Source organism: Microcaecilia unicolor, chromosome 1 (assembly GCF_901765095.1).
Source record: "Microcaecilia unicolor chromosome 1, aMicUni1.1, whole genome shotgun sequence".
In the NCBI taxonomy this organism is placed as follows: Eukaryota; Metazoa; Chordata; class Amphibia; order Gymnophiona; family Siphonopidae; genus Microcaecilia; species Microcaecilia unicolor.
Window position 1 is genome coordinate 517,025,155 of NC_044031.1, and position 23,560 is coordinate 517,048,714.

Consider the following 23,560-nt stretch of genomic DNA (forward strand, 5'->3'; position numbering starts at 1 on the left):
AATAGAAAACGGGGGGGGGGGGGGGGGGGAGGGAAGAGGTGGGTTTGGGGGGAAAAATGAGAAGCTTGATTTTGGTCATGTTTAATTTCAGGTGGCATTGAGACATCCAGACAGCAATGTCAGACAAGCACGCTGAAACTTTGGTTTGGATGCAAGGTGAGATATCAGGGGTAGAAAGGTAGATTTGGGAGTCATCAGCATAGAGATGGTAGGAAAAGCCATGGGATGAGATTAATGAACCAAGGGAAGAAGTGTAGATAGAAAAGATATCTTACCCCCTGGTGCAGACATGAGCCAAAATGCAGCCACGGGGTTTGGACTGTTTGTTCAAGATACCTTTTTTATTACTTGGAATCCCCTGTGGGTTTTATTTTGTAAATCAGGCCTTCTTTCATTAGAAGCAGAATATGAATCTTATTTTAAAGTAAGTTATTCATTAGAAGTTCAGTTTCGGGTAGGCTCCAAGAAATGAGGCCTCTTTTAGAAGGGGGTAGAAAGTTTGTTTAACTGTACATGTGTAAATGGGCATACCTGTTAAGTAGCAGTTTCAGAAAAGATGCTACTGTTTATCTGCAGCGCACACAGATTTCAAGTGGGGTATATTGTGAATGGACTTTATAAAATGGGTAGAACATGTAAATTTTAAAAGGGGGGGGGGGGTACACCTCCAAATTACACAAGTGTGATCTGACTACTTGTTTGGGCCTGAGGTTTGGAGGAGAAATGGGCAACTGTGCTGCTTTGTCCTCAAACCACCTCAAAAATACAAAGCTTTTGTGGTTTGGAACTCTGCCACTTAATTGGCTTACAGTTTAATTTACTATGCTGCCATTAGAATGCGTAGGTCAAAGCGGTGTACAGACTAAAATCAAAGAGAGGAACTCCAATTTGTTTTTATATGCCTCTTTACTAACTGCGTTTTTACCTTTACTGACTCTGCATATGAGATCAAAATGATTCTTCTGCTCATGGATCTAGAAAATAAAGTTTAATAAGCAAAAAAAGAGACTATGGTGTTAAGACACAAAATTAAAAATGTATTGGCAAGACTAATACAGAAATTGAATAGATATACTAGTGTTTTCAACTCGTCTAAACAAACAGCACTGGCTTCCCATAGCATGAAAGACTCAGGTTCTGGGACTGCAGAGGTGTGGGAGAAAAGGCTGAGGTCTTGAAATTCCATTTTTTTTTTTTTTTTTTAGGGTATTCAAGTTTGAGGAGTGCATGCACCTGGGTTTTCTTTTCTAGTTTGTCGTATCTTGCCACTTTATTCACTTGCCAGCAGGTTCTTCCACTGGAATAATAGATTTGAAATCAACCTTTCCACTAGCTTAGTGTAGGCATAAAATGGCAAGGTTATAGCTAGCTAGTAGGACCTCTTCTTCTCCTTTCACTGTTTCTTTATGTTTGGAAGACTTTTTTTTTTTTTCTTCCCCCCCCCCCCCCCCCTCCCCCTCAGAAATCAAAAAAATGTCAAATTTCCTGCATGTTACCATCAAGAGACATTTTAAAGTTTACCTTTAGGGCCTATAAGGGTTTCTTTAAAAAAAGCTTAGCTTGAGTTATCTGCAGCAGGGCCCATTTTATTCCCAGCTAAGCTTTAGTAAAAGACTCCCCCCCTAGTTAGGTATGTCAGTGAATTGGGGCATTTTCCATAAATTAATGTCTTAACTGCCAGATTACATAAATGTTGGGTAATATTTCATGTAGTTATTTATACTTTTAAAAATTAAAGGGTTTAATTTAAACTTTTTATACAGACCTTTTTATACAGGTGGGGTGTCAAATATTTTTAATGTCTACATCAAAAATAAACAAGCCTCATTGTTCTGGGGCCCTGAAATAATGCACACAGCTAACAAACCAGATTTTTTTTGTTTTAATAATTTTGAACTTCATGCACCTGTACATAGTACAAAGTCTTGGGTTTATGTGCATCTAAAGCATTCTGACAGTTTCATGTAACCTTTTTAGCATGGCTATAAAAAAGTCATTGTACTAAAATTAATGATAAAATCAGACTTGAGCAAGTGATGTTTTTTTTCCTTGCTTCTCCTTTGTTCTTCAGACTAATTTGTCCTGACACTGCAGTTGTGGTATTCTTTGTACCTCAAAACCTTTGCGTTCAGTTTCATTAGGAGCCCTCAAGAATAGGACTGAAAAATTTATGAACAGAGGAAGGAGGTGGGCAGTTAATTAGGTAGGACATGAGAATTTTTTCCCAGCACTTCTCTCATCTTTGAAAAATGTGTTTGCATATTAATACTTTTTCAAGTATTTAAATGGATGTATTCTATCCCCCATGTCCATTCTTTCCTCTAGAGCAGTGGTTCCCAAACCTGGTCCTGGAGGCACCCCAGCCAGTCAGGTATTCAGGATATCAACAATGAATATTCATGAGAGAGATTTGCATGCACTGCCTCCACAACATGGAAATCTCGCTCATGAATATTCATTCTGGATATCCTGAAAACTTGACAGGCTGGGGTCCCTTCATGATCAGGTTTGGGAACCACTGCTCTAGAGTATACATATTCAGGTCTTTAAGCCTCTTCTCATGTCTTCTGGTATGAACAATTATCCAAAAAAATGGGGAGGTAAAAACCCTCACAATACCGTGAGATATGAAACAAAAAAAAGTGAGGAAAAACCAAATGAGGATATGGTATGAACACCACACTATATTTGAAGTGGTTCAGAGAAAGGCAACAAGTTTGTTTGTTTTTGGATTCCTCCCCCCCTCATCTTTAGTGAGATGAGGTCCCAATCAAAATACTGTGTTCAGGTTTTGGAGGCCATACTAATGGCCTGTAGAGATACAGTAACAGCTCTTTCACATTTTTTGCCTGAGTCATTAAAGGTTGTATATCCGTAGAAAGTGTTAAGTTTGAATGGGATGCTCAAAGTTGTAGGGGAAAATTGTTAAGCTTATCAGTTTATTCTGCTTTAAAGATTGTGTCCACCATCTTTGGAGGGAGAGAGTTGTGTCTTCCTTAATAGGAAAATCAGGCCATTATAATGTACACTTGGGGCTACAGCTCCTTGGAGCCTGGTACATCTCTCTGCCAAGGGTAACCAATAGTGATGGGAATTAAACAGGTAAGAGAAAATATTTACCCTAGATGAGCACTCATGGAGGCTGACAGAATGTTGGAGTTTGAAGTTCTATAATAGAAGCTGCTGGACCCACAACGAGGCACAGAATATGTTCAGGAAAAGGAAGTTTAATAGTTTACATCACTTGATATACCACTCTTCAAGTAGACCAGAGAGAGTGGTGCTCAGGTCTGCAACAAAAGCCCTATGAGAAGACCCAATGCCTATAAAGAAGAGATGGAAGGCTGTAGGGGGGAAGTGCATATGGGAAACATTTAAAACACCTTGAATGTATTGATACACAAGAAATACTTTTGTTTTCTTCAGCTGAAATTAAATCAGAGCTATGGATAATGATATGAAACTTTTAAGGGGTTAGACTGAGGAGCAAGATTGGAAATTTCAGAGAGCAGTGGATGTGTGGAATATCCTTCCAGATAAGTGGTGGAGACCAACTAACAATCAGCAACAACAACAGCAGCGAGAAACCTTACAGAGAAACTAGGCTATACAGTGCTTCGTTACCACCCTCTTAAACCCTGGTAGTGCCTTTGAAAATGCAGTGAATTAACTTGCATGGAGGTGTTTTACATTGAGTGCCTTTAAAGGCTTCTGGGTAAATGTGCATAGAGTAGTGGCTGTGATAAGAGTGCCATAACAGTGTTAGATAGCTGGAAGGGCTGGTTTGCCTGCATTGGGGGAGGGGGGCTATAGCTACACTTGGACATCAGCAAGTGTAGGTAGATTTGTATGTTGGTTATAGGCATCGTAGAAAAAGGGGGCTTTGGTATTCTGTGTGAAGTAAAGTTGAAGATTAGTTTTGTTTAAGGTTTTGGTTCACTATATATGGTTCACTTAATCCATCCTCTAGCATCAAAACCTATATGATCTAATAATCCATTTAGACTTACACTTTTTGATGCTAGATATGTTAAATAGATAAAAATGTCAACATCCAAATAAATTCAGCCTGATAGGAAAGGAATAAGATCCTTTTTTACTTTACGCATTAAGCTTATATTGAATTGTCATGGTCTGAAGATTTAACGTGGTGCTTAGCCTGATGATTTGATTAGGGGTTTGGTTTCATTGTATATTTATTCTTGCTGTGTGACATCGTAACAATGAAACTTTTTTTAAAAATTGTAATCCATATTTTACCTTATCAATAAATAGTCATGTTCCACTTTCTAGATTAGTTCTCTAGTAGAGGTCATGGAGGCCATCACTGGCGGATTTTGGGCTTACTGGGGACAGTAGGAAAAGGGTTGAGGGGGATGGGTAAGGGTGGGGTGGGAGAGAAGTAGGGTTATGTGTGAATTTTTGTGTGCTCCTAAAACTGGCTACTTTGCTGGTTAGACAGGATGGACTATTTGGTTGTTTCTCTGCTGCCATTTATTCTGGAGGTCATTTTAAAAGAGCAAATAGCATTTACCCGCAAAAAACTACTTCACTGTATGTGTCTAAATGGGCATAAGTAGCAACTCTACAAAGCTGCTACTTGTGTGTATCTGTAGCACACACAGATTACAGAAGGGGCGTGTTGTAGGTGGTCTTTGAAAATATACATGCAAGTCCCATTTTTCAAGGGAAGTCAATTTCCCGGTCGTCTCACATATATCTTCTCCAAATCTCACATGTGATCTAAGTACTTGTTTGGATCAGAGGTTTTGAGGAGAGAAGGGCAATTGTGCTTCTGTCATCGAACCACTTAAAAAAAATACCAAAAGTTGAGGATTAGAACTCTGCTCTTGACCTTTACAAAATCCATAAAGATCAAATCATAAACTCCATTTAGAGCGTTAATAGTCACCATGATCTGCTCTAAATCGCTGAATTTATTATAACCATTTGATCACAGTAATTTTAAAAGGTTAAATGGACCTTCACATATAGCATATTACAGTAAGAATACTGCATCAAAAGTGCATGATGTCTTGTTGATATTTCAAGTTATCTGGAGGTTTTGGCCTGGATTGGCCGCTGTCGTGGACAAGATGCTGGGCTCGATGGACCCTTGGTCTTTTCCCAGTATGGCATTACTTATGTACTTATGTCTGAGATGAGGATGATTCTGAATTCTTTGAATAAAAAATCTCTTTTGGGTAGAAACACGTCTGTCTTATATACTGCTATGGGAACTGACACATCTTGTCTGGCAGCGCAGTTCTGAATAAAAGTGGGTGTTACCCACTCCTACTAGCAGAGGTAGAGAAAAAAAAAACTGGTCTTTTCTAGTGAACTCACTGGCATAACCTGGTGCTCTGGGAAATCTCCAGAATTTTTCTCTACCTCTAGCAAATGGTAGGTTGTTCAGGCTTAGGCTTGTGCTCCTGGTTCCTGGCCTAGCTTCCTGCTCTGCTGGTCGAGGCCGCACAGCAAGGTTGAGTCTAACAGCTGCTCCCAGGTTACCAGGTTATGCTCCACTGCTTCCAGTCATTCTCATCTCGGCCCTGCCTTCTGTTGAGGAATAAAGCTAATTTCAATGTTTTTAAAGAAAAAGAGCACACCCACAGAAAGAAGAGATGCCAGAGCTCCAGACTGAAGTCAGCCTGAGTGAGGAGGCAGGCCTGCAGGCACCGGCAATGTGATTGGGTACGCCTGTCAGCAGACACTGCTCAATCTGCAAGAGTTGGCACCTTAATACAGCTGCCAACTGTCTGCCCCTCCTCTGATGGGCCGTTTCCAACATTGGAAAAAACGGGGGTGGGGGGGGGGGGTGGGAGCCGACTGCCTTTCTCCCTCCACTGAAGCATCGGGACCCATGGTCCCGATGACTTTGGCAAGAGTGGCAGAAACAGTAGCAACATTCCATGCTACCAATCCCACTGCAAGCAGTGGCTTCCCCAAGTCTGTCTCAATAGCAGACTATGGACTTTTCCTCCAGGAATTTGTCCAAACCTTTTTTAAACCCAGATACCCTCACCGCTGTTACATCCTCTGGCAGAGTTCCAGAGCTATTCGTTAAGTGAAAAAATATTTCCTCCTATTTGTTTTAATGTAGTTATGTGAAAACACTTGTGTCCCCTAATCTTTGTACTTTTTGAAAGAGTAAAACATCAACTCACTTTTACTCATTCTATACCATTCAGGATTTTGTAGACCTCAATCATATCTCCCCTTAGCCATCTCTTTTCCAAACTGAGGAGCCCTAACCTCTTTAGCCTTTCCTCATATGAGAGGAGTTTCATCCCCTTTATCATTTTGGTCCCTGTTCTTTGAACCTCTTCTAATACCGCTATATCTCTTTTGAGATACAGCGACCAGAACTGAACACAGTTCTCAAGGTGAGGTCGCACCATGGAACGATAGAAGCATTATAGTACTCTTGGCCTTATTTACCATTTCGATATTACACCTAGATCTTACACCTTCTGTAAAGACCGAAGCGAAGAATTCATTCAGTTTCTCTTCTATGGCCTTGTCCTCTCTGAGTGCCCCTTTTGCTCCTTCATGATATAACGGTCCAGTGGATTCCCGCACAGGCTTTCTGCTTCTGATGTACCAGAAAAAGAATTTTATGCCTCTGTGGCAAATTTCTCTTCATATTCATTTTTTTAGCCTTCTTTATTAATGCTTTGCATATAAGTTCCAGTGCTTATGTTTCTGCTGCTTCATTTGTGTCCTTTTTTCATTCTTTGAAGGACATTCTTTTGGATCTAATAGCCTCTTTCACTTCACCTTTTAACTAAACTGGCTGTCGTTTTCTCTTCTTTCCACCTTTGTAAATACATGGAATGCATCTGGACTATGCTTCCAAGATGGTATTTTTAAACAATGTCCATGCCTGATTTAATGTCCTAACCTTTGCAGCTGATCTTTTTTTTTTTTTTTTTTTTTCCTGTACCATTCGATGCCTTCATGGTGTCTCCTTGTAGCTCGGAGCCAAAGCCGACTGGTTGTTGCTCTTTCCTTGTCCTTGTAAGCATTCCTGCCATACAAACCACCTTTATTTATAATTGCAAGAGAGACCCTGCTTTCATAAACTTATAGGATGGAGGGCAGGTTTGTAGCAGGCAAATGTCTGTTAAACCTTGTCACAAAATGCCTAGCCACCCGCCTGGGGCTACCCCGTGGCCACTTAGAGGATCTGTCCCCAGTACAGCTCTAATCCACCTGCATCTGCTGCTTGTGCTGTACACTAGCACCCTCCTCCCACCGACTGGGTCCCAACTTCCTCTGGGCAAGTCTCCCGCTCTCAAATTATCTCCAGAGATTTCTAGGTTCACTCAGAATCAACACACAAACCACCAGGATTCTTAGTCCAAACAAGCAGAGGCAATAAACTAAAAATGTTTATTGTCATGAAAAATTAGAACAATGAACAGAAAAGGTGCAATCAGCAAACAAATAACAGGTAACTGAAATAGTAAACAAGTGTTTAGATAGTTTTATAAGTAATCCTATCTAAATAGTACCTGGGGAGTTCAGGACATATAGCTGCTCACAGGTTGTCAAATAACTGTTCACAGGACCTCATCAAAGAGATCTTTCTATCTCTTCTCACTGGCTAAGACTGGGTCAAAATCCAGTACATCTTAGATGAATTTGAACTCCTGGGCCAATCAGAGCCCAGAACAGCAAGTTTTCAAAAGTATACTACATCTTACTTCCTATCTGTGCCAGGCTAAAGAAAGAACTGTCATTCCCCAGTGTTTTGTCACAATCCTCTTCTCTTATCTTCCTTACAGTCCTCCTTACTCTGCTCATGCTATTGTCTGTATTTGTAGACTCTAACTACAGACGTGGTTCAGGCACATTTGCTTCATATCTGTGCAAACAAACAGCCACTCATTGTAGACTATAGGGAAACAAAAAGAAATATGAACTGCAAAATGGGGCTCCAAGGACAGTGACCATGTCATCACAGCTTAAGACCATTGGAATTCACAATGGTTTCTAAGGGTGGGCTGGTTGGATTCATCTGGTTTATGTGACTTTACTGTAGTGGATTGTGCAGCTAATGGATAGGCAAGAACATTCCACGCAAGCTAATTTTCATGTAATATTGTCTTGTAGAAATAGATAAAAAGGAAGGCAGATAAAGACCATATAGCCTATCCAGTCTGCCCATCCATACCTTCTGCTGTTCCTTCCTCTCCCTTAAGTAGGACAAGTGTATAGGATCTCTTTCTTGAATTCGGATAGTTTCTCTACCACCTTTACTGGAAGGCCATTTCCTGACTTTTTCATGGAAAGAGTGGTGAAATATTTCCTTAGGTTATTTCACCTTCTTCCCATCCACCCTCATTCCAGAGCTTCCTTTCAATTGAGAGAGACTTGTCTGCTTTGCATTTATGCCACAGAGGTATGCCAGAGATGTTTAAATGTCTCCCTCTCCTGCATTTCTTCCAAAGTATACCTATTTGAGATCTTTAAGTCTATCCCTTTACACTTTATGACAAAGACTACCGGCCATTTTAGTAGTCACCCTCTGGACCAGCTCCATCCTGTTTATCTTCTGAAGGTGTAGTTTCCAGAATTGTACACAGGACTCTAAATGAAATCTCACTAGAGACTTATACAGAGGCATTATCACCTCCTTTTTATTGCTGGCCATTCCTTTCCCTATACACTTAAGCATCCGTCTAGCTTTTTCCATCACCTTTTCTACCTATTTGCCCACCTTTAAGGTCATTACATACGATCACACCCAAATCCTGCTTCTCCCCCACCCTCTCAATATTTTGTAGCTCAAATGCATGACTCGGCAGCTAAAAAAAGCTTAAAAAATACAAAGTTCTGGACTATTCAAGCTTCACAAGGTCCCTGCTCATGTTAGCCACACCATAAAGGTGTCTACCCTGTTGCAGATTCTGGTATCACTCACAAAGAGGCAAACCTTACAAGAGAGCCCTTCAGCAATATTGCTTACAGAAATGTTAAGAACCAGCCCCAGAACCGAACCTTGCAGTGTGCAGCTAAGGGTGGGCAAGGACATACTGGGCAAGCACATTTTTCATGTAGTATTGTTTCATGCTTTTGTTCTTGAAATTTGAAGTCCAGTGCCCAGAGTTTTTCTGTGCTAATGATACCTTCAGTTAAGCAGATTTGGTTTAAAACAGAGTTTGTAGCAGCATGTTGATGATGGTGGTTGCTGGGTCCCTAAAAATTAATATAGAAGTTGAAAATTTACTGCTAGCTACTTTGTGGGGAGCTGAAAATGAATGTGTGGGAGCTTGGGAACTACTTTAAACTTGGCTCACCTGAGAATTTTGTTATAGGGTTATACTTGTGCCAGAGATTTAGAATCTGATGCAAGCATAAGAGGTTTGCTGGAGCTACTCCTTACCTACCACTTTCTGCCAAGTTTCTGGGGTGGGAGGGAAGGTAGAGTTGAAGTGTTGCTCTTATGAAACTCTGCTTTCAAGCACTGGAACATTTTGACAAAAGGCCAAAACTACTACCTGCCCTAAAGTGATAGGCAAGCAAGTTGTCTTCCACATTCTGTTTGTGAAAGGTGATGTGAACATTAAGCATGCGATGCTAAAGCCTTTTTGCACAACATGCCTGAGAAAGATAGGTACAAACCATTCCTAATGATTACGTGCTTCATTAACATGTTTATTAGGCTATTATTGATGTAAACTCTGTCATGAAACACCTAGCCACCCGCCTGGGGTTACCCCGCGGCCACTTAAAGGATCTATCCCCAGCACTGCTCAGGTCTGCTTGCACCTGCTGCTGGTGTTCTGCACTAGTACCCTCCTCCCAGCAACTGGGTCACAGCTGCCTCTGAGCGAGTCTCTCACTCTCAAATTATCCCCAGTGATTTCTAGGTTACTGGAGGCCACACTCCCAGCGGTCCCACAGTTCCCAGAAAGCAGTCACAGAGCCAACACACAAACCACCAGGATTCTTTATCAGTCCAGACAGGGCGAACAAACAATTGTTTATTGCCATAAAATTATTGGAACAGTAGACAAAAGAAGTGCAATCAGCAAACAGTATCAAGTAACTGAAAAATGGATCAATTAGAAAACTAAACATCTGTTTACTTTCTAGAAAGTACCTGGAGAGATCAGGACATATAGCTACTCACTAGTTATCAAATAGAACTGTTTTACAGGGCTTAAGCAAAGAGCTTTCTCTTTTCTTCTGGGCTGAAACAGCCAGTTAACAAGTTTTAAAAGAAAGCTGGTTACATCACTATAGGCATTTCCTTTATCTGTGTGCTAACTCAAAGAAAGGTCAGTTCTTTGTAACAGCTTAAAACATAACAAGCACCACCTGCTGGCCAAATTAGAGAAATGCACTTCAAGAATTAATAAAGGAAGTTTTACAGGCTTAAAACACACTGTTCTGTCACACTGTCATAAGGGGGGGGGGGGGGGCTTATGCTCAAAACTAATGCCAGTGGCAAAAAGCAATTAGTGTCTGATATGTGCACATATTATTCTGCGCCACATGCTCAAAGGGCTTGAGTTTAGGAGTTAGTGTGCAGTTTAGATGGCTGCAAATTGTATTGAAATTGATTTAAATGGATGTTAATGAGATCAGTAAGCATTTCTTCCTAATGCACAAATGAAAGTACTGCAGTGCACAGAAGGAAATGATGGCTGAAACCAAAAATGTAATTTTGTTGTACAAAGTCAATACAGAGGAAGAAAGATGAAATAATCACAGTATACTAAAAACTCTTTCTGCACAAAAAACTGACAATGTTATAGTAATCAGATCTGTTCAGTGGAGTACAAAAAATCCCCAGGGGGAAAAAGGCTCGGAACTCTTTCCTCCACTCCCGTGAAACAGAAGAATGTTTGGTAGGACTTGCTGCTGCGTATGTCTAGTAGCGCTTTAGAAATGATAAGTAGTAGTAGTGTCAGGGTAAGGCTACTTCACCGGCATAAAACCCCCCCAGAGAAAAATAGTGTTAAAGAAAACGCCATTACAAGGTGAGACACAAATAGCACTTTGACACATCTTTACTGGCAAAACTTTGTCCACAGTTGGTGTGTGTCTTTGCAGAAGTTGGAGTTGTTTGAAAGTTTAATTTTTGTCACCATTTTTATTTAGACTCTTTAAAAGCTGGTTCAGTTGGAGCTTTAACACAGTTTTTCTCAGGGTGTTTTTTTTTTAATGCCAGTGAAATAACTGAAAGTGAAAGCATGCATTGGTGCCTGTTTTTCTGCACTTAAATATGAGCTGTTGAAAGATTTAAGGGCTCCTTTTACAAAGCTGTGGTAGTGATTACTGTGTGCCAAATGCGATGAAGCCCATAGGCATTGAATGGGCTTCATCACATTTGGAGCACCACTAATTGCTAGTGTGGCTTTGTAAAAGGAGCCCTTAAGGGGTTACCTTTGAAAGCTGTCATCTTTTCAATGTTTTTTGTTTTATATCTAAAAATTTAGTACAAATGTTTTTTTTGAAAGGATTATATTTAAAAGCTCAAGAGAACAGCACTGATGTGTGCTTGCCCGTCTGGGTTTGGGCATGAGCACAAGAGCTGCACTTACTACAGAACCTTTATGCAGTGTCCTGTTTGTTTCGTTTGTTAGCGCAAATTAAGTATGTATATCATTTGCATATTTCTTCTGAGCATTGCTTTGCTAATTTTCTGTGCTTCTTTTGCATTATGCACTTTTGTGGCTGGCTTTGAGTATCAGCCCCTAGGTTAGGTATTTCATGTGCATGATTTCTAGTGATTTGGAAGGTGACAAGTGTAGTTAGCACCTTGGCTGCTCCTGCTGCCTCAGTAAGGCATTGCTGAAACTTTAAAGGCACTGTTGTACACATGAAAGCATTTCTGATGAGCAGTTTGTGCTGTACATTTATGTCTACTTCCTTCTGGCAGGTCCTTGTGAATTTTAGTATTAAGTATCTAATCCTCTGACATGTACTCTGTTTGTTTGCAGACCACCAAAGCTTTCCTTCCCAAGATGCTGGAGTTGAATCATGGGCATATTGTCACAGTTGCCAGCTCCCTGGGATTGTTCAGTACTGCTGGAGTAGAGGTTTGTTTTCAAACTCGTATAAGAATTCTGTTTGTGTGAGATGCCATCTAACATTTTGCTTTGTTCACCTTTTAAACAGCACTAAGGAACTGGCAGTTTGGTTTCTTTCTACGTATTTTAGCTTAAGTGGTACAAACACTTTTTTGTTAATTTTGAACATAGTAAGGTAGTCGCATATCACATTAAGAATTTCCAAAATGTGCAGCACCTTCCATGGTTAACAAACTTCCATCAGCCAAAAACAGATTTCCGTTGCTTCATTTACTAAAAAATAGTGCAGTAGCTCATTTTTGTCATCCTTGATCTCTTTGTAACACCAATTGTACCTTTTTACCCTGGAATGGCGATGCCATAACAGGTCTTTGTAAGCCACATTGAGCCTGCATATAGGTGGGAAAATGTGGGATACAAGTGCAATAAATAATAATAATTAGGAACAATGTGGAATATTTTGGAATGGGGTAGAATGATGCGCATTGCTCAGCAGACTGAAATCTGGCTCCAAATTGTATTAATTCTGGTGAGAACACAGGGAGACTGATAATCTGAAGACCATTGTTTGTTTCAGTGCTCTTTCCTAATCAGAAGCATATCATCAATCGAGTGCTTCACTGAGCCATGTCGCTTTGATTTCCATGTTATGGAATTTTTTTTTTTTTTTTTTTAGTGCCTGTTAGGTCATTTGTTTCTAACTGCCTAGAACCCATAGAATGGACAGTCTAGTAAAGTCGTCTTTTTTTTTTTTTTTTTTCTTTAACATTTAACCTACAAATTACGTACAAAATTATTTAAGGGGTGCTAATGAAACCATATTCTTAGTATTTTATGGTCCTCAAGACAAGGCTAGAGGGAAAATTGCTCCACTATTGCAGACCTGTCTACCCTGTTCCAGAAGGGCCACCAGTGGGTTACTCCTGGCTTGTAATTGTACTTCAGGAAAGGATGGGCAGTTTCCAGGCAACCCAGTTAGCCAAGTAAATGGCTGCTGAAAATTAACATGTATCTCTAATATGGTCACTTTGGTTTTATTTAGGTCATCCTGAAAACTGCCTATTTGCTGTCAGTGAGAACCAGTTGGCCAGTCTTGAGTGAAAACATAGTTTTATTTTGTTAAGATATCCTTTCTGGACAACCCCCAAAATGTATAGTGGCATCCAACAACGTTAAACTGTAGATGCAGAACATTCTTCATATGTTTGGTAGTTTTTCCTACTGCTTTGAACTTGTGCTTTAAACCAGATCCCACAGATTTGTATTGTGGGTCCTGCAAAGAATTAAAATCTGGTTTAGTTTAAAATCTCTTTACTCTTCCTCAACAGTATATTCAGATCACCCAGTTTATTGCAGCAGCTCAGAGGAAAAAACTGTGGCAAGTTGAGACAATTCTGTGGCCACTCTTTTTTTTTATTCTTTGGTACATGTGCATTACATTTAATAAGCAAAGCTAATCTACATCTGTTAAAAATCAGTGTTTTGTGTCAGAATATTATGTGCTTTTTTTGTTCTCATTCTTTTCTCTGCTTCAGATTACCTATAGTATTTTTCCCTTTCCTTCTTGTCCCCCCCCCCCAACAGTTTATTTATTTTGGTGAGGGTGTGCAAGGGAAAGTGTTCCCTCCTATCTGTGTCACTTCTCTTGACTGGCTAATCCCTTTTACTGTTCTTCCTCTTCATTTAGGAGGCTTTTTGTCCCTCCTACATCCCTCCTTCAGTTTTTCTCTCAAACTGTTTTGTTACCTGTCCTCTTCCCCTCCTTTATCTTTCCTGTCAAAACAGAGCAGTGCTTCATACGCTCTACTGATAGGCTAGACCAGGTTTGAACAGTATGGATATGATGCAGGGAGGATGGAAATGGGCTACAGTTGCCTATGCAGCTCAAATCATGAGTCTGAGCAAGATGGCTGGAGGAGATGGATGTGGCATGACATGCTACTCTTCTGCTGGCAAGGTGGGGAGATGAAGCAATGATTGGCAGACTGGAGGAGGGAATTGACTAGTCTGTAGTCAACTGTCAGTGTCAGTAGAAAGAGGGAGTGGCTTTTTCCACTGGATATTCCAGATCCTGTGGGAAGTATGTTTGGTAGCTGTTTGGGAATTGCAAGAAACCAGCAACTGTGAATATACAGAAAGGACAACTCTCCCAGTCATCTTCTTTTACATTGTTACGCTGGTTTCCAGGCTAGGAATCAGCTAGGATCTGTGAAGTTCCTGCAGGAGTTAGGTGAAATGGATTGACTAATCCTAAGGGTCTTTGATCTCACATTTTTGAATGCATTCATGGGCGGATGCATTCCAGCTGAAACTCAATGCAGAAAAAACCCAATGCCTAATACTCACCTCTCAACACAACATGAACAAATTCACAACCATCAACACACCAAAACTGAATCTCCCAATTTCAGACACCCTAAAAATTCTTGGACTTACCATTGATCGCCACCTAACACTTGAGAATCACGCAAAAAAATACAACCAAGAAGATGTTCCACTTGATGTGGAAACTAAAAAGTACATAAGTAGTGCCATACTGGGAAAGACCAAAGGTCCATCTAGCCCAGCATCCTGTCACCGACAGTGGCCAATCCAGGTCAAGGGCACCTGGCACGCTCCCCAAACGTAAAAACATTCCAGACAAGTTATACCTAAAAATGCGGAATTTTTCCAAGTCCATTTAATAGCGGTCTATGGACTTGTCCTTTAGGAATCTATCTAACCCCTTTTTAAACTCCGTCAAGCTAACCGCCCGTACCACGTTCTCCGGCAACGAATTCCAGAGTCTAATTACACGTTGGGTGAAGAAAAATTTTCTCCGATTCGTTTTAAATTTACCACACTGTAGCTTCAACTCATGCCCTCTAGTCCTAGTATTTTTGGATAGCGTGAACAGTCGCTTCACATCCACCCGATCCATTCCACTCATTATTTTATACACTTCTATCATATCTCCCCTCAGCCGTCTCTTCTCCAAGCTGAAAAGCCCTAGCCTTCTCAGCCTGTCTTCATAGGAAAGTCGTCCCATCCCCACTATCATTTTCGTCGCCCTTCGCTGTACCTTTTCCAATTCTACTATATCTTTTTTGAGATACGGAGACCAGTACTGAACACAATACTCCAGGTGCGGTCGCACCATGGAGCGATACAACGGCATTATAACATCCGCACACCTGGACTCCATACCCTTCCTAATAACACCCAACATTCTATTCGCTTTCCTAGCCGCAGCAGCACACTGAGCAGAAGGTTTCAGCGTATCATCGACGACGACACCCAGATCCCTTTCTTGATCCGTAACTCCTAACGCGGAACCTTGCAAGACGTAGCTATAATTCGGGTTCCTCTTACCCACATGCATCACTTTGCACTTGTCAACATTGAACTTCATCTGCCACTTGCACGCCCATTCTCCCAGTCTCGCAAGGTCCTCCTGTAATCGTTCACATTCCTCCTGCGACTTGACGACCCTGAATAATTTTGTGTCATCGGCGAATTTAATTACCTCACTAGTTATTCCCATCTCTAGGTCATTTTTAAATACATTAAAAAGCAACGGACCCAGCACAGACCCCTGCGGGACCCCACTAACTACCCTCCTCCACTGAGAATACTGGCCACGCAATCCTACTCTCTGCTTCCTATCTTTCAACCAGTTCTTAATCCATAATAATACCTTTCTTCCCAAGAGCCGTCTTTCGTAACCTGGTACAATCAATGGTACTCAGCCACCTAGACTATTGCAATGCACTCTATGCTGGCTGCAAAGAGCAAATAATCAAAAAACTTCAGACAGCCCAGAACACAGCAGCTAGACTCGTATTCGGTAAAACAAAATATGGAAGTGCTAAACCCCTACGAGAAAAGCTACACTGGCTATCACTCAAAGAATGCATCACGTTCAAAATATGTACCCTGGTTCACAAAATCATTCGTGAGATGCCTCAGCCTACATGTCAGACCTGATAGACCTACCACCCAGGAATGCTAAAATATCATCCCGCACATTTCTTAAATCTTCACTTCCCCAACTGCAAAGGTCTAAAATACAAACTAACGCATGCATCAACCTTTTCCTACTTGAGTACACAATTCTGGAACACGCTGCCGCGCAACTTAAAAACGATCTACGAACTAACCAACTTCCGCAAACTACTGAAGACCCATCTCTTTAACAAGGTATACCACAAAAACCAACAAATGTGAATCCTACACATATAACCAGAATTGCCTTACGATATTTGCTTGTTATATGAATATCATGCTCTCTCACTATCATGTTACCAAGATCCTTATGCAATACTAATTGTTTATTTTCTTATGTATTTCCAATACTCATGATGTAATGTAAGCCACATTGAGCCTGCAAAGAGGTGGGAAAATGTGGGATTCAAATGCAATAAAATAAATACACATTCCACCACTTTACTGTAGGGCAGAAGCAGGGAGAGTGCAGAATAATAAAGGGTGAATTAAGGAATAATACAACAAGCAATGGGGCTGTTGGATTGGTACCAACAGGCTAAAATTCACCAAAGGAAACAGCTGGGTTGGGGTGGTGACATACTGCCAGCAAAGCCAGGGAGAAATAAAAAGGCTGAATGTAGATACAGTGACTTCACTTTTTGTAGCTATTCATCTTATTTTTTTTTATTTTATTTATCATTTTACTTAATTACATTCACATTTATCACATAAATGTAAGGAAATACAGAAATTAATATAAAAAGGAAAACATTTTCTCTCAACAATATATATTTACATAATTGTCCATAATTGGAAAATCCAAGATCAGGAAAACAATCTTAAAGAAAATAAGAAAAACTCAAAATGGTTAATCTTACACTTCACATTTTCTGAGGGAGGAAGGTTAATCGGTTATTGCAGCCGGTACAGTGGTAACTGAAGGAAGTTGCTGCAGAGCATTCTTCATCTGTTTCCACAAACTCTTTTAATTTCTTAGGTTCAAAGCATACATGTCAAAGCAGCAACTATCTAAATTCGGAGGAGGAATTGATCCTTTATGCACTAAGTGCGGGCAGAGGGAAGGCACACTATTCCATTACCTTTGGGAGTGTTACAAAATCCAGAATTATTGGAGGCAAATTGTGGGATTTCTAGAGTTGGTATTAAAGAATAAGGTCCCACTTACTCCGCAGGGTCTCCTTTTGGATCAATATGAGCTTTTTGTCTCGCACACGGGGGGAGCCAGGCAATTCATCAGGAAAGCCAGTTTAGTAGGTAAGAAACTGATTTTGCAGGCCTGGGTACACTCTGACCCGCCGGCGTATTGGCATTGGAGAAATAGATTATATGAATTGCTGATGATGGAGAGGAGAGAGGTGGGATCCTCCCCTAAGGGGAAGAAGGCATTCTTGAGGATCTGGGAACCCTATATCCAGTCCCTGGCACCCAGGGCGAGAAGTTTTATTCTGAACCGACTATAGGCGGTCATGTCTGGTTTTTTTTTTTTTTTTGGTTTGAAACGAGATGCATCACATGGTTGAAACAGAGTTTGTTGCTATATTCTGCAGTTCTGTATAAGCACCAGGATAACAGAGTCTTCTTTGCAGTATCATCCATAAAATCTGTTGAACATTAAAACCACCAGGAAGGGAGGGAGGGGGGAGGGGGGGGGTCTAGGGATAAAAGAAGAAAATGATTTGATGTATGTGGAAGGTCTACAAGTTGTCTGTGGTATCAGTAAGGCTACCTGCCGAGCATTAAGTATACAGATTTCATATAATAAGTCAATAAATAGATTAAAACTTAAAGACTTCCAAAGGAGACAAGATATGTAATTTTATATAGCATGTTTATTGAGAATTCAACATTCTGTATCACATATTGTATCTTCAAAATATCATTGGTTCTTTGTTGTATTTTTCATACTCTTTAATAAAAAGATTTAAACATAATTTCTTAGGTTCAAACAAATAAGTAATAAGGAAATAAAACACTTACAAGGGAATCGCGCTAGGAAGGTCCCACCTAGAGCAATGATTCCTGGCTTAAAAGCCAAGACTTCACACCTCCCAGTCTGCGATTCCCTTGATGTGTCAGGAAATATATGCATCTTTGAACCCAAAAAACTATCAACCATGTATCGGAAATACAATTTCAAAACATTGTTCCTATCTAAATCAAAGACGAAAGTCACTAATAACATAACTCTATCTATAACTTCTGAATTTTCCAAAATGTCAGTTAAACTTACATCTCTTTTCTCTGATAAGGAAGATTTATAAAGGAAACATAATTTTAGTCACCAATAGGTGGCTATCAGAAGGTATTAGCAAAGTATCAGAGAAATATTTCTTCAAGAATTCAGCTATTCATCTTATAAAACTTAGTGGTGAGATTTTGTGGACTAAGTGTTGAATTATGGGTCTTGTATGATCATCTGCTCTGGATGGTAGAGAACCAATGAGGAAGAAAACAAAACCTGACTTGTAGGACATTACTCCTTTTTATCCAGATGTTCAAATTCTATGATTAGCAGTTGTGCTAGGTTCTGCAGTGTGATACAAATGGGGCAGACTGGTTCCATTGGTCTTGTTCTGCCATCTACAGTATTAACACACCCTTATTTCTGCTGTCTCTGTCTGAATTTCGGGTGCTGAGTAAGCGGACAACCTCTTCAGCTGCCTTCTCATTTTTATGCTTTGTCAGTGTACTTACCTGTATGATACTGGTGCTGAAGAATAACTTAAACCCAGATTTTCCAATTTTTTCTTTAAATTGGATCATGCTAGACTTGAGGCCAGTGTTCTGCTGGCAGCAGGCAGCATTTCTTTAGACCCAGATATATGCAGTACCAGTCCCTATTTGAATACTGGCACTGAATATCCAGGTCTAGGGTGGCTGCTGGGAGTTATCTGGATGCCATCAATATTTATTTGGGTAACTATCTAGGTACCACCAGCCATTAACTTAAGACATCCACTTTGCTGGTCCTAAGTTAACCAGATAGTTATCTTGGTACGGTGAGCACCCAGATGACCTACTCTACCCTGACCCCAAACCACCCAGGCACTAAATGGACAATGCTACAGCAGTCACACAGGATATTCATTGGTACTATCCAGTTATCTGCCACTGATATTCTGTGGGGACCCAGTCTGTGCTAGTTAATATAGTGACTTAGAAAAATAAAGGCAGATAAAGACCATATGGCTTATCCAGTCTGCCCATCTGCATTCTGCTTTCCCTTTCACTCCCATAGAAATCCTATGTACTTGTCACAGACTTCCTTAAATTTAGATAGTTTTCATCCCCACCACCTCCACCGGGAGGCAATTCCACTAATTCACCACCATCGTGAAGCATTTCCTCAGGTTACTTCTAAGTCTATCCCCTTTCACCTTTATCCTATGCCCCTGATTCCAGAGCTTCCTTTCAATTGAAAGATTTGCCTGCTGTGCATTCATGCCACATAGGTATTTAAATGTCTGTATCATATCTCCCCTCTCCCACCATTCTTTCAAAGTATACTTATTGCAGTCTTTGTCCCCATATGTTTTATGACTAGGACTACTGACCATTTTAGTAGCCACCTTCGGAACCAATTCCATCCTGTTTATATCTTTCTCCGAGGACAAGCAGGCTGCTTGTTCTCACTGATGGGTGACGTCCACGGCAGCCCCTCCAATCGGAATCTTCACTAGCAAAATCCTTTGCTAGCCCTTGCGCGCCGATGCGCACCGCGCATGCGCGGCCATCTTCCCGCCCGAAACCGGCTCGTGCCGGCCAGCTTTTGACTGGCTCCAGCAGAGCATAGCCGACATCCAAGTGTCAGTGCCGGGCGACCTGCCGGTCGGAGGGAGGTTGAAAGCTTTTCACCAAAGGTGGCCTCTCATAACCTCCGATCAGTGGGTTCTCCAAATAGTCCGGCAAGGATACACCCTCAATTTGGCCTCCAAGCCTCCAAATTGCCCACCGGGAGCTCAGTCTTCCAGCACAAGCAGGTACTTGCAGAGGAACTCTCCGCCCTTCTCGGCGCCAATGCGGTCGAGCCCGTGCCATCCGGGCAAGAATGGCTGGGATTCTATTCCAGGTACTTCCTTGTGGAAAAGAAAACGGGGGGGATGCGTCCCATCCTAGACCTAAGGGCCCTGAACAAATATCTGGTCAAAGAAAAGTTCAGGATGCTTTCCCTGGGCACCCTTCTCCCCATGATTCAGGAAAACGATTGGCTATGCTCTCTGGACTTGAAGGACGCCTACACACACATCCCGATACTGCCAGCTCACAGACAGTATCTGCGATTTCAGCTGGGCACACATCACTTCCAGTACTGTGTGCTACTCTTTGGGCTCGCCTCTGCGCCAGAGTGTTCACGAAGTGCTTGGCTGTAGTAGCAGCGGCACTTCGCAGGCTGGGGGTACACGTGTTCCCATATCTCGACGATTGGCTGGTGAAGAACACATCCGAGGCAGGAGCTCTACAGTCCATGCAGATGACTATTCGCCTCCTGGAGCTACTGGGGTTTGTGATAAATTATCCAAAGTCCCATCTTCTCCCAGTGCAGAACCTCGAATTCATAGGAGCTCTGCTGGATTCTCGGATGGCTCGCGCCTATCTCCCAGAGACGAGAGCCAACAACTTGTCCCTTGTCTCGCGGGTGCGAGCGTCCAAGCAGATCACAGCTCGGCAGATGTTGAGATTGCTGGGCCACATGGCCTCCACAGTTCATGTGACTCCCATGGCCCGCCTTCACATGAGATATGCCCAATGGACCCTAGCTTCCCAGTGGTTTCAGGCTGCTGGGGATCTAGAAGACGTGATCCACCTGTCCACGAGTTTTCTCAAATCCCTGTATTGGTGGACGATTTGGTCCAATTTGACTCTGGGACGTCCTTTCCAAATTCCTCAGCCACAAAAAGTGCTGACCACGGATGCGTCTCTCCTGGGGTGGGGAGCTCATGTCGATGGGCTTCACACCCAAGGAAGCTGGTCCCTCCAGGAACGCGATCTGCAGATCAATCTTCTGGAGTTACGAGCGGTCTGGAACGCTCTGAAGGCTTTCAGAGATCGGCTGTCCCACCAAATTATCCAAATTCAGACAGACAACCAGGTTGTATTACATCAACAAGTAGGGGGGCACCGGATCTCGCCCCCTGTGTCAGGAAGCTGTCAGCATGTGGCTCTGGGCTCGCCGTCACGGCATGGTGCTCCAAGCCACATATCTGGCAGGCGTAAACAACAGTCTGGCCGACAGGTTGAGCAGGATTATGCAACCTCATGAGTGGTCGCTCAATTCCCGTGTAGTGCGACAGATCTTCCAGGTGTGGGGCACCCCCTTGGTAGATCTCTTCGCATCTCGAGCCAACCACAAAGTCCCTCAGTTCTGTTCCAGGCTTCAGGCCCATGGCAGACTGGCATCGGATGCCTTCCTCCTGGATGGACTGGGGGGAGGGTCTGCTGTATGCTTATCCTCCCATACCTCTGGTGGGGAAGACTTTGTTGAAACTCAAGCAAGACCGAGGCACCATGATTCTGATTGCTCCTTTTTGGCCGCGTCAGATCTGGTTCCCTCTTCTTCTGGAGTTGTCCTCCGAAGAACCGTGGAGATTGGAGTGTTTTCCGACCCTCATCACACAGGACGAAGGGGCGCTTCTGCATCCCAACCTCCGGTCCCTGGCTCTCAAGGCCTGGATGTTGAGAGCGTAGACTTTGCCTCTTTGGGTCTGTCAGAGGGTGTCTCCCGCATCTTGCTTGCTTCCAGGAAAGATTCCACTAAGAGGAGTTACTACTTTCTATGGAGGAGGTTTGCCGTCTGGTGTGACAGCAAGGCCCTAGATCCTCGCTCTTGTCCTACACAGACCCTGCTTGAATACCTTCTGCACTTGTCTGAGTCTGGTCTCAAGACCAACTCTGTAAGGGTTCACCTTAGTGCGATCAGTGCATACCATTACCGTGTGGAAGGTAAGCCGATCTCAGGACAGCCTTTAGTTGTTCGCTTCATGAGAGGTTTGCTTTTGTCAAAGCCCCCTGTCAAGCCTCCTACAGTGTCATGGGATCTCAATGTCGTTCTCACCCAGCTGATGAAACCTCCTTTTGAGCCACTGAATTCTTGCCATCTGAAGTACTTGACCTGGAAGGTCATTTTCTTGGTGGCAGTTACTTCAGCTCGTAGAGTCAGTGAGCTTCAGGCCCTGGTAGCCCAGGCTCCTTACACCAAATTTCATCATAACAGAGTAGTCCTCCGCACTCACCCTAAGTTCTTGCCAAAGGTTGTGTCGGAGTTCCATCTGAACCAGTCAATTGTCTTGCCAACATTCTTTCCCCGTCCTCATTCCTGCCCTGCTGAACGTCGGCTGCACACATTGGACTGCAAGAGAGCATTGGCCTTCTATCTGGAGCGGACACAGCCCAACAGACAGTCCGCCCAGTTGTTTGTTTCTTTTGATCCCAACAGGAGGGGAGTGGCTGTGGGGAAACGCACCATATCCAATTGGCTAGCAGATTGCATTTCCTTCACTTACGCCCAGGCTGGGCTGGCTCTTGAGGGTCATGTCACGGCTCATAATGTTAGAGCCATGGCAGCGTCGGTAGCCCACTTGAAGTCAGCCACTATTGAAGAGATTTGCAAAGCTGCGACGTGGTCATCTGTCCACACATTCACATCTCATTACTGCCTGCAACAGGATACCCGATGCGACAGTCGGTTCGGGCAGTCAGTGCTTCAGAATCTGTTCGGGGTTTAGAATCCAACTCCACCCCCCTAGGTCCATGTTTATTCTGTTCCAGGCTGCACTCTCAGTTAGTTAGATAAATTGTTAGGTCAATCTCAGTTATGTCCTCGCCGTTGCGAGGCCCAATTGACCATGGTTGTTGTTTTGAGTGAGCCTGGGGGCTAGGGATACCCCATCAGTGAGAACAAGCAGCCTGCTTATCCTCGGAGAAAGCGAATGCTACATACCTGTAGAAGGTATTCTCCGAGGACAGCAGGCTGATTGTTCTCACAAACCCGCCCGCCTCCCCTTTGGAGTTGTCTTCCCTTCGTCTTGCTACATATGAGACTGGCCAGCACGAGCCGGTTTCGGGCGGGAAGACGGCCGCGCATGCGCGGTGCGCATCGGCGCGAGGGCTAGCAAAGGATTTTGCTAGTGAAGATTCCAATTGGAGGGGCTGCCGTGGACGTCACCCATCAGTGAGAACAATCAGCCTGCTGTCCTCGGAGAATACCTTCTACAGGTATGTAGCATTCGCTTTTTGAAGGTGCGGTTTCCAGAATTGTACACAATATTCTAAATGAGGTCTTGCCAGAGTCTTATAGAAGGGGCATCATTACCTTGTTTTTCCTACTGACCATTCCTCTCCCTATGCATCCAAGCATCCTTCTAACTTTCACCATCTTCTTTTCTCCTGTTTAGCCACCTTAAGATCATCGCATACAATCACACTCAAGTCCTGCTCTTCTTTCTTACACAAAAGTTCTTCACCCCCTGAACTGTACTGTTCCCAGGAGCTTCTCCTACCCAGTTAACTGGTGCTGAATATTGCCATTT

General features: G+C 42.5%; 1 protein-coding gene across 2 annotated transcripts in view; it reads left to right on the forward strand.

Moving 5' to 3' along the window:
• RDH10 (retinol dehydrogenase 10) overlaps positions 1–23,560 on the forward strand; it is a 42,373-nt gene that overhangs the window by 13,514 nt on the left and 5,299 nt on the right. For both annotated transcript variants that reach the window (XM_030215578.1, XM_030215577.1), the window contains exon 3: positions 11,958–12,056. In XM_030215578.1, coding sequence (XP_030071438.1) covers positions 11,958–12,056 — 99 coding nt within the window. The remainder of the gene's footprint in view (positions 1–11,957; positions 12,057–23,560) is intronic.